This window comes from Anarrhichthys ocellatus, unplaced genomic scaffold, assembly GCF_004355925.1.
Source record: "Anarrhichthys ocellatus isolate YVR2014 unplaced genomic scaffold, GSC_Weel_1.0 scaffold24, whole genome shotgun sequence".
Lineage (NCBI taxonomy): Eukaryota > Metazoa > Chordata > Actinopteri > Perciformes > Anarhichadidae > Anarrhichthys > Anarrhichthys ocellatus.
In genome coordinates, this window is record NW_022280054.1 from 2441627 (window position 1) to 2453852 (window position 12226).

Sequence of the window (12226 nt, forward strand, 5' to 3'; positions counted from 1 at the left end):
ACACACACACACACACACACACACACACACACACACACACACACACAAAACATCTTTTGGTCTGAAGAGAGAATCGGCGGCTCATCCACTGGGGGGTGGGGGGCTGCTGCTGAGTATCTTCACATCTTCTGCTATTTGTAACCAATGGCCAGGAGCAGACTTGAGAAATTCAGCCGGTCAGAAGAGCAGAGGCGACTCTCTGGAGGGCGATAGTGGAGGAGGAGGCTGGAGATCTGTCTTGGCAGCTTCGCCATTTCGTCTGAGTGCAACATGACTGGAAAACTTGATCCATCTCCAGAAAGCGTATGCGTATTTGGAAATCAGAAATGATTGTTAAATTTGTGAGACTGAATACTGTAATACTAGTCTAGCGCTGCAGCTAACAGTCGCTGTCTGCCTGGCTTACTCAAAGCTGCTACTGCTGCAGCAGATGATGACATATAACGGTCTTACATAACTGCATTACATTGTGCAATCAGGGCAGTTGGGTCTGAGGAATCGGGACACAACGGTTTTATCATAACGCAAGATGATCCAAGGAAACAAAATCTATGGATTATGGAAAATGAGGTTGACCAATCATGATTGGTTATTTAAAGGAATAGTTTGACATTTGGGGAAATACACAAAGATGAGATCAATAAAGCGCTCTTATATATCTGTTAACTATAAAGCCACAGCCGGCTTAGTTTAGCAGAAAGACTGGAAACAGCTAGCAAAAAATAAATAATCCGCCTACCAGCAACTCTAAAGCTCACTAACTAGCATGTTTGAAGCATATCTCATTTATCAAATCTGTATTAAAAACCAGATTTAATGTTTCCTGTGAACAGAGTCAGGCTAGCTGTTTCCCCCTGCCTCTTTGTGCTGAGCTAAACTAGCTGTTCCTGGATGTAACTTCATATTTACAAGACAATTATGAGAGTGGCAATGATTTTCTCATCTCTGCATGAAAACAAATAAGCATTTCCCCCACAATGTCTTTAAGAGTATACTGTATGATAGGAGGCTAACAGAAGCCGCCAGTTGGTCTAACCACACTTAGATGAAGTGGCAGTAACATATGCACAGATACAGAAGAGTCTTTTCCCGTTTTATTTCTGTACTTCCTTCTCATTTTTAACCGCACTCTTTTCTCATCCATTGTTTTCTTGCGTCTGCTGCACAGCTCTCTCTGGGTCACAGGAGCAGGAGTTGCTGCTGCTGAGTCAACATCACAAGTGGAACACTGGCCTCACAATCACAAAGACACACACACAAACAAAATGCACACACACACACACACACACACACACACACACACACACACACACACACACACGACTATTAAGTTTACTTTACTAGAGTTATCCTGTCGCTACGGTGTCTGGGAGTAAGCTCAGTGCAAACATTCTCAGACTGTCTAATAGGTGAGCCCAGTAATCTATGTGGGTCGTGATCCACTTGCAGGTTGTCCACATCGGACAGGTCTATACTTGTGTTATACATTCTTGAAATATTTGAATGCATGGTGTAGTCTGTGTCTGAATTTTCAGAATTGAAGTAATTTTGGATATATTTAATAAATAATATATTTGCAGTTCTCAGGCCATGTCTTGTGGCTCGTGTCCACTGTACTGAGATCGCAGTGTGTACACATTGAGTGTGCATGTTTTGTGAGTGTGAAGTAGTGATAGAGTGCATGCACTGCTATGGCAGACTAAGATATTTTCTTATCTTCATATAGTATGTCTGCTATGTTCTGACTTTTCTGTCCTTTCCAGCACAAGTGTCTTCATTTGGGCTTTACTCTCAGGCAGTGTATTATGTTTATATGGCAAGCCTGAGCCTAAATCCTTATAGCTTAAGGTTTGACTGTTAAAAACCTGGAAATTAATACTTTTCCCCCCCCTTTATCTGTCCCAAAGGTCCAAAAAAGGGAAGGTGTGTTTTTCTCTCTGATCTGCTTCCACCCTAACTGCAACATCTGCTCCTTTTTAATCATTTCAAAATGGTTATGACAGACCTTCATGCAGACAGGATGAATCATAGATGCTTTCATTATGTGTGTATTTGGCTTCTATTAGGATGGCTGCCTTTGGACTGCTCACTGTTCATACAGTGATTTTCAGAATACCGTTTAATGGGATTGTTGCATCTTTTGCAGTCAAGAATAATACGTTTTCATGCCTTCAGCTTGATTGGTGGTGTTCTCCTCTCGACCCAATCTGTTTTAGTGCTAAATCAATAAGTTGATCGTCAGGAAAATGATTTGGCAAACATTTAAATAATTGATTTTAAGTAATTTCTTACGTAATACTGCCAAACATTCCCTTGTTCAAGCTTCATAATGTGAGGATGTGCTGTTCTAGTAAATTGACTATTGTTGGATTTGTGTGTTGGTTGATCAAAACAAATTGGGACAGGCATTTAAGACCAATCCATGAGTTGATTAATCAAGACAATAGGCACATTGATTAGTAATGAAAATAAACAGTTGCAATTGCAGCCCTACATTTTAATAAACACATATTAACTAAATCAGACAGTCAGCGTTGCCTAAGTTATTGTGGTGCACAGATACGGAGCGCCTCCATATTAGGAGCTTGCTATAATTCCAAATTGTCATTACATTTAAATCAAGGTGTTAAATTCATCTTGAGCTCCAATTTATCTTTTTCTTATTAGAATCAGATTGGTGCAGCATTGCTCAGTTCATGTTCTGCCAAATGTTTTTATTCACTTTGTGTGCATTTAATTTTGCCAACTCATGTTTTTCCATTAATACTTTTGAACTCATGATTTGTCTACAGTTTATTGACTCCTCCTGTCACATGTCTGTAATGGGCTATAATGTTTGTACAGTGCAAATAAAAGTAAAGTAAACGAATAGCTGTACCTGTGCTCAAATGTGTTTGTGAAATGGTGGTTAAAAGATGGGTCCTTTTTATTGCTACTTTTTGGAGATCTGCTCCTAAACAGTTTAAGTTAAAAGCAAAACAAAGGTTTAACAGACAGTATTCAGAACTGAATCCAAATGCTCTGTAACTAACCAATGAACATGAAGGAATGACCTCGTTGACCGGCATATGGAAAGTAATCTTGCAGAGTAACAAACCGGTGACCACATACGGTAATAAATCATTTTCTTTTTTTCCCTCTGAGGTTCACTCACAGCCTCAGTTACACAAGCAGTGGGTGTCAGCACATTACACACAGCAATCACTGGCAGCACATGACAGGGGCCACATTAGGATCATTCCGTCAATCCTGTGACCTTTGAGATTGAGGCCGGGATAAGTGTAAGAACAACGCGAACTCAATAAAACTTTTCATACTTCCTTGTTTGTCACAAGAGTGCAGATTATTTTTGTGTGCAACTGTCAAGGGGAGGACATGTAGGAATTGGGTGGGGCAACAAGTTAAAAGAGACCGAGGTCAGATTGATCCTTTACTTGAAAAGATCACTCACCGAAGATTTCCCCATTCTTGGCATACTCCGTGACTAAGTAAAGCATGTTCTTCGTCTCCATCACCTGAGAGAGGACGAAAAAACAGGGGGCCGGGGGGGGGGGGGGGGGGAGAAAAGAGTGGGAGAGTGAATACACACAGAAGACCAATTTTCATTAGCAATATCACCAGTTGGTTTAGTTTTACATTCTCCTGCAACAAGAGAGAATTAGAAATAAAAGGAAACTAACAACAGACTCAAATGACCCAAATATTACACAATTGTCCACATGGGGTTCTCTGAGGTTCAACTGCAGAGTCTGGCATCAACAGAGTCATGAGCAAAACAAAATGCATGAATGGTCCAAGGTCTAAAAATGGTTGTCCATGTAAGAGAATGGAGGTGGACAGTTGGTGTTGCCGAGTATATCTGAATGGTGCTTAAAGCCCTTCAGCCCTCACACGGTGCCGTGTTGTGTAGGAGGAGGAGAACCGATTTAGCAGCAGAAACACTCGGGAGATGAATAGAATTAAATTCGGAGGGGAGAATCAGTTGGAGTGGAGGATGAATCAGACACAGCGAGCCAGACATTCACAGTAGAAATCCCACGCTCATTGTTTATGATCAATTTTCCATCTGTTACATTGACCGATTCATGGATTTAAGAAATTATAGCCATTTTTTTTTTTTATTTTTTTTTTTTTGGGGGGGTGGTTGTGTAACAAGCACATTTTGTCCTCTCTGTATTGTGGAGCTGGAATACAACTGATTGAACGATACCGAGTACATATACCCAGGCTTACTTCATCAATCAAAACAAGTAGCATTGTGAGCCAATACAGCATCCAATCTGGGAAATAAACATTTTCTCACAGCAGACATTTTGACTTGTCACAGCAGGAAAAACACAGGTGTAACTAATAGTATCAACGATGGCTCCGTCTCATTCAGTTGTGCCAGTAATCCAGCATGTACAATAGCAGGGCCCTGGCACACCTAAGTGGAATGCAGCCATTATTCATGCTATGTCCATTTTCAATTCATGGTGGATATCTTTCAAGTGTTTGTTGCTCTTACAGTCAGCTACATGCTGACTATCTTCATACGTTGTCTGTCGTGGATCTATTAGCAGTCTTAAACTGTTCCTTCAAACGTATTACATACAGCTCCGGGAAGGTTTGGCCAAAAATCGGTGAGATGCGGCAGATGTTTTGGGCAGCATTTCTCCCCCCTCTGGCAGTGAGAGCAATTATCATATAAGAGAAACCGTAGCGATGGACCAGCAGCTAGGAGTATTGTGCAATATCATTAGAAGTGTCCAAGAACAGTTTCCGGAGTGAATGAATGCTCCAGATAAAAAATAAATAAACTTGGCATTCAGAGGAAGATTAAAGTCAAACTGGAATGACCGACTCGCAGTTGTATGCCTCCGCCAACCAGTTAGGATGCCGTTTACATCCATGTCTGTCAAAAATGTCATCATTTCATCCAATTAAGACATTTGTGTGAAATTGTCATGATGGAAACTAAATCCTAATGAATTAATCCTTGAGTCCAAATGGATGCGTGTGCCAGACATGGGCCAAGGGATCATTGACCCCCTCATTTTAAGGCCTTGTCCCACTTTCTTTTTAAAATCACGAACCAATGTGTCCCCGCAAATATTGCAGCTATATCGAAACACAGTAACAAAAAAAAATCTGTCACTCCCATCCAGCCCGTGCGTGTCAGACGTGTTTTCAAGTCATTTTTTGACAATACGAGCATAATTGCAAGTTTGGGAAAAAGAGTGTGCTGTAGTGATGTGCGGGTCAGGTTTTTTTTATTACCTGCACTCACCAAGCCCCCTTATGAGAACCCCACCCGCGAACTGCCAACATCATAGTGGCACATTTGTGAGGACTGAGATCCTCGGCGCTCTCTAAGATGCTGATCCTGCTGCTGGGAGCAGCTAGAAGCTGTCAGAGAGCTCTCTTTCTCCTCCGCCCACAGTAATGGGGAGATATAGGCTAAATAAACAGTACATTTCAACAAAATTGTAACCTTAGGTCTATACTGTCTTTCTTAGCGTAGTGTTCGGCTTAACTGTGTAGTAAAAACATGTGTTCTACAGCTTCAGCATTTAACCTATTTCCATTTACGTCGAGCTTGGACCAGCTGAGCTGAAAGCGAGCGCACTAGATGCGCTTGTTTCTGGATGCACCACCTCTACCCAGCATGTGTGTAGCGACGGCCCACCTTTCCCACCATGTAATCACTGTGACCTTAAACTTTGACAACCAAAACCTAATCAGTTCATCCTCGAACGCAAGTGGACATTTGTGCCATATTTGAAAAAAATGAAAAAATTTGCCAGGTGTTCCCAAGATTTGGGACAGATTACTTCCATAGAGAAGTATGGACGCACAAACCAGCTTAGGCAGTCACTGCCGCAAAAAAAACATAAAAATGTGCATGGGAGGACTTGAAGAGAGCGCTCCTGGGGGGCAGCTCACCTGCAGGCATACGTGTGCCAGCGCGGGAAAGTCGCCACAGACACCAGACACCTCGACTTCGATATACTACAAAACACAGAGAGCTTTCTCTGGCGGCCATAGACTGAATCAGCATTGTCTAAACTTGTTTAGCAAGGAATGTAACTGACATTCATGTACCAGTCATGTCTACAGCTTTAAAGTAGTGCTGGGTGTTGTTTTACAGTTTCTTTATACCAGAGTTTGCTTCCACTTTTTTGATTACATTGAGAAGCAAAAAACACATTTTTCTACAAAACACTCTTTCCATTTAACAAAAGATGCCAAAGTTGTAGTCAAAACACAAGCAGCTGCACAATAATCTTTCCAAACAAAAAAGACTAAAATTGGAATAATTCTCATTTTAATACGGAACTTTCCTTTTAACAAATGAGACAAGAATATTACAAGAACAACAGATTTGAAAACCAGATTTCGATACAGGACAGTTGTAAATACTCGGTTGGTACCCAAAAAGAAGCTTCGCTCCCCACCCTTATTTGCAATGTCACGTATCAAGTCAATACGATGCCTCATGCGCTTGTATGAAGTAAGTAGGAGTCCAACAGGATCGTAATACTGTGTTTAAGACCTTGCTGCAGCAGGCCGTGTGGCACTGGCTACCCTATAACACATCCATTTATATTTCATGTCTACAGCTGCTTAACAGTAAATGCCTTTCCTGTACCATCGATAATCACTACACCACTTCGATACAGCAGATATTATACATTGTATACAGTATTATATCGTAAGTATGTTCTGACACTGCCGATGGGAAGGTTTGAAGACCATCTAAAGTAACATTTTCGACTGATCCCGTCTGAATATTAGGTCATGGGGAAGAGCAGCTGTAGTCCCAGTGGTGAAACACATGCTGTGTACAGGATAGATTGTTTCATGTTTCAATTAAAACACTGTAAATGCATAATTTATAGAACTAAATGTAATAGTGTTAACAATGTGGGCAATAACTGTAGCGTGGAGGATATATCGAATTAGGCTCATGATCCGTGCAATATCCTCAATTTTTCAAGCATTTCCTGTAACGTGATTGATATTCACGGGCACTCATTTTGTATTGAAAAGTATTGATAGCTAGAGAGTGGTTTTGTAATTATCAAAACAATATCAAGTGGTTATTATGACTGTTTAGAATCTTTGTAATTGTAGAGGGACTAGAACAAGAGGGAAAAGCTGAACACCCGAGAGATTCAGAGGATGGTGAGATGCAAATGCGAACAGATGTGAGGCAAATTACCGCAGACTGAGCAAAGAGTTCACGCCACACATGACAAACTACAGGCTTGACTCAGGCTAAACTGAGGCTTTCCTTTGGGCCAGTTTATGAAACTAGAAGGGAAATTACTAATTGACCTGAGCTGATTGGATGGACCGGGCTGTTGGAAATAATGACAAACACCAAAATAACACAGCAGAAAGCTGGAGCAGTGCCACATGGTTGTGTAATGATAATGAACACTCATTTACTTCCCCTAAACAAACTAACAGGACCCCAAAGGCTTATGTAATACAACTGAATCGCCCAAATTGTTGAGGTATTGGCAGTTGGGCTATTTTGTGGCAGACAGGAAGACATCACAGCAACAAAGTGATAAAAGTTTATTTTTGAGTCACGTACAAATGCATGTGCACTTGCCCTCGTACAACTGGACATGCATACAACTACATGACAATGCTTTTAGCACACATCACACCATCTCCATAACACAAGTGTAAGTTCCACGACACAGCCAAGAAAAACACATTTCTGCTGCATGAAACCATATCATCATAAGAATTTCATGAATTAACCATGATAGACATCTTGGCAGTCTGGTAAGAAACCATGGTGTGCAATGCATTTTGGGGAAAGAGTCTGGGTCTGTCTGAAATCGTACACTAACATACTACATTAACGATGAGTGTGCCATTACCAGACTGTATAGATCACAACGTCAACGGTCCAAGTTAATGTTTAATGAAAATGTAAATCAACATTACCTCTTCCACTCAAAGTCAGGATTCCCAGTCAAAGTTTAAGGCAAATTAAAATAATTAAATATTTAAGTGTTACATGTGTTTCTACAGGAAGTTATGTATGTGAGCTCCAGTGTTTTTCCTATTAGGGGTACCTTAACGTCACTCACCATCATTTGTAATTATTTCAACGGTTAATTGTTTAAAGCATCTGTCTCACAGTCTACCATCAATGTACAGAAATTCTTGCTCTTCTAGTATACATCTGGGCATTTGTCACATCCACAAAATCGATACAGTTGGAACACACTACAGACTCAATTTTACGTTTTAAACTTGCTTTGCACCGATTCATCTGCATCAGACTCCCATCAGATTGCAATGCACTCTGGGCAGGAAAAGACCAAAGAACACTGCTCATGCTGCAGCATTGCTTGTGGTGGTTGATGTATAGCCACCAAAACAAAGGCCTTAAGTTCAATACACATTAGAAAATATAACACCCTTAAAAACTTATAGAAGATGTCTTCTTGGCAATTGCTGAAGACTTTCACGTTGGGTCGTTTTAGCCAAGTCATTGTACAAATAAACACGGATACTGTGTCCCCCAAATTCAATTAAATACTTTTTGAAGGTCCCATAAAGTCAGGGGCACTGACAAGAACTACTAATTTGTTTCTAACAAGCAATGAATCCATTCTGGCCTAAATAAGATGTTTTAAGTCGATATAAAGTGTAGCATAGATCCATATCTGATTATAGCATGCCGGCTAAAATAGAGCCTTATTGCAGTACAGGTCAGATCTGATGTCCCAGCACAATAATAAAACATTTACAATATACAACCTTTTAACAACAAACACTTGGTTTTAAGCATACCAGCAGCAGCTTCACACACACACACACACACACACACACACACACACACACACACACACGAACACACACACACACACACACACACACACACACACACACAAACACACACACACACACACACACACACACACACACACACACACACACACACACACACACACACACACAAACACACACAAACACACACACACACACACACACACACACACACACACACACACGAACGTCAGTCAGTCATTAACTATGCTCTCATATCTTAAACTACCCAGGGGTAGCTGTTTGCAAATGCATTAGAAAATGACCTGGATTGGTCTTGCGCTTCAACACCTCGACTGCTAAAGAACCAGGGAAGAAGATCAAGAAGGAGCAGCGGTGAATTGTGCTGCAGGAAACTGGTTTGCTCACAGATTAGCCAGAGAGGCGTGGCTAATTCTATGTCACCTGTTACATTACAGATGTTACATATTACATTATTGCTCTCTGCAGGGCCTTCTTCGACTGCGGGCTGTTTTCACAAAGACTGACAAAGATCTTACTCAGACTTCAAAAAGACATCTCCCTTCATCTGTTGCACAAACCCGTCAAGTTACAATCGTCTTCAGTTGGACTACTTTTCAATGAATTCCTGGCAAATTAATATTTTTTTTGCAAACTATCTAGTCAAACCCAAGATGGGCTCAGGATAGTTTCTGTCGGCAAATGTAAAAGACTGACGATGTCCTCACGGCTCACTATATTTTCAACAGGCTATTGAGCCATAAAATAAGGGACTAATCTGAGCGAAATTCAGACTGGCCTAAAATATCATTGTGAAACTGGTTATTACCCCTTAGGACAGTTTAAAAACAGGCAAGGCACAAATCAATCCGAGTGATTTCAGCCTTGTGTAAGAGTCATTATTGCTTTTACTTAATTGCACCATTTGTCAAGTTTGTGTGTGTGTGTTGTATACTAACTGGAGTAAATACATAGTATGGTGGCATTCTTCCAACATCTCTGCTACTTCGAAAGTAACAGCTACAAGCAGTTGTCAAGAGATGGGTCAAAGGAAAAGACCCGAGACAAAAATAAATCTCCTGAAAATCTCTTGATTGACAGACAAAAAACAACAAAAACCAAAATCAGATGAAACCATTGATCTTTGCACAGCATTACAACATGGGGAATAAAAAGTTACAAAAGATAAAACAATTACATATAAACAAAAAGTGCACAAGAGCCCCGATAAAACCAGGATGTACTGTAGTCTTAATCAGTGAACGCTGAGAGACTAATGCAGCCTCACTAAACAGTCAAAAGACAACAGGTAGTGGAGCTAGAAGCTCACCTGGTACAGCTTGATGATGTGGGGGTGATCCAGCATCTTCATGATCTGAACTTCTCTGTAGATCTTCTCCAGATTGACAGCATCCAGTTGGGTCTTGTCGATGATCTTAATGGCCACCTGCAGAACAATACAACTCCAATCAGTCAGTTTCTCAATAGCATACAATAGAATCATTGCTCGGCCTCATCAGACTTGATGAAAAGAAACACACTCGCATACACACTAGTAGAGATAGCAGTTTAATATTCTCCAAGAAGCAAAGGGATTCAGACAGTCTGTTCTTTTCAGAGAACTGCTTTTGAGCCACAGGATAAATACTTAAATACAGCTCGTGCTGAGGACCTTCATCAAAAACACTCTTGAAATTTGAGCCAAGATGAAATATCACATAAAAAAGGTACAGCAGGCCTCGTTGGATACACACAAACACCCCACAATCACACGTACATGTGTAAATGGACGTGCTCAAAACTTCAACACTCTTGACTTTGATTAATGATGTCCGGTGGGTAACGAGGCAATATTAAGATCTTTCCTTCAGACGGTCTCATAAACAACATTTCATCAGTGTGATCTGAAGCGTTTCCAAGTGTCTGTGAGCCAAACTGGAAGAGTAAACAACAGGAGACCCCAGTTCGCCTCTCAGCAATCGCACCGCTGTTAAGATTAAGTTGGAAAACTCTTACTGGGAGCAAAAATGACAAAAAAAAAGTATCTGGTTCCAGCTTTTTAAATGTAAATATTTGATGGTTTTCTGTGATACACTGAATGTCTTTCACTTCTGGACCATTCGGTCAGCCAAACAACCTTTCTGAAAAGGTCAACTCTGGCTTTTGGGAAGTTGCAAAATCAATAATGAGAATAATTGTTAGCTGCAGCCCTAAGTCAGATAATAAAACAGGATTGATGAATAAATCCATGAGTTTAAGGGTTTATTGGTTGCCAAAACCCAACATATAATGCAATACTGTCTGTGACACAGGATTTTCCTCTGGAAACTAGTGACAATGATCTTATCCTCCATCTTTACTTCAGAAAAACATCAGAATTACCCTGTTGCCTGTATCCGACTGGCTACACTGCGTGTGTTGCAACAAACGTTGAGCCACGTCCAATGTTTTCCACTAGATGATGCTGTATTTTTGCAGTTGGTATTCCTGCTGTGTTAATGCAGCGGTATAAATACTCTGAAGACGGCCTCATGTTTGGGTTTAATCTTAAAGTGAAGTCGGACATCTCAATCCCACCGACACCCAGTTTAACCCTATTTAGCATATTTGTAGTTAGCACTTATGCGCATTAATGGCTGTTTCAATACATTGAACACTCCTTTATCATCTCACTACCCACAGTACAAACAGGTATGCAATTTGCCATCACATCCTGTGAAGAAATCTAAATCTTTTAATGGCACTCCAGCTACAAGTCGAGACCTCCAGGGCATAACATTTTAAAATCGCTAGCCTACTGGATTACAGGGTACTTAGCATGAAAAGATCTGAGCAGAGCAACTGATTACATTGTCAACAATACTTAAAACGCACGCACACACACAGCATAAGAGTTCTTGTGTGCTCTGCTGGCACAACGTCATTCGAGGACAATGACTTACTGGGGAATTTAGCTCCCACATTAAGTAATGAGAGCAGAAAGGCTGGGCGGGACAATACTGTGACCAGATGATGGACAAAAGTACGACCCACTGAGCTGACAGGCAGGACCCCACGGGAATGAGCCAGCACTATATGACCCTCAAGCTGCGGTATGTACATAATGGGATGAATGGGTCAGTATAACACGCAGGAGGCACGAGTAGAAAAAGTAGGTTATGTACACAGATACACTTATCTAGGAATATGCACAAAGACGCATCAGATCTGTGGTTTCATGTGTCATTAAACTCTGCTTTTCTTCCCACACACGTTCCAGGTTAACATCTCTTTTGCCAAATTCACAAGGCAGATGGCATCACATAAAATCGATAGCCTGCCTCTCCAGCTGACCGTGGCCACTTAAACACACAGCTTGGCTCCGGCCATGGGCCTCTGCAGTGGCTCTCTCTGTAGTGACCTCTACCAAACCAGTGGCCTAAAAAAA

General features: G+C 41.0%; 1 protein-coding gene across 2 annotated transcripts in view; it reads right to left on the reverse strand.

Moving 5' to 3' along the window:
• sik2b (salt-inducible kinase 2b) overlaps positions 1–12226 on the reverse strand; it is a 42422-nt gene that overhangs the window by 28623 nt on the left and 1573 nt on the right. For both annotated transcript variants that reach the window (XM_031860481.1, XM_031860480.1), the window contains exons 2-3: positions 10130–10246; positions 3452–3515 (exon numbers count right to left, since the gene is read on the reverse strand). In XM_031860481.1, the coding sequence (XP_031716341.1) occupies positions 3452–3515; positions 10130–10246 (181 nt within the window). The remainder of the gene's footprint in view (positions 1–3451; positions 3516–10129; positions 10247–12226) is intronic.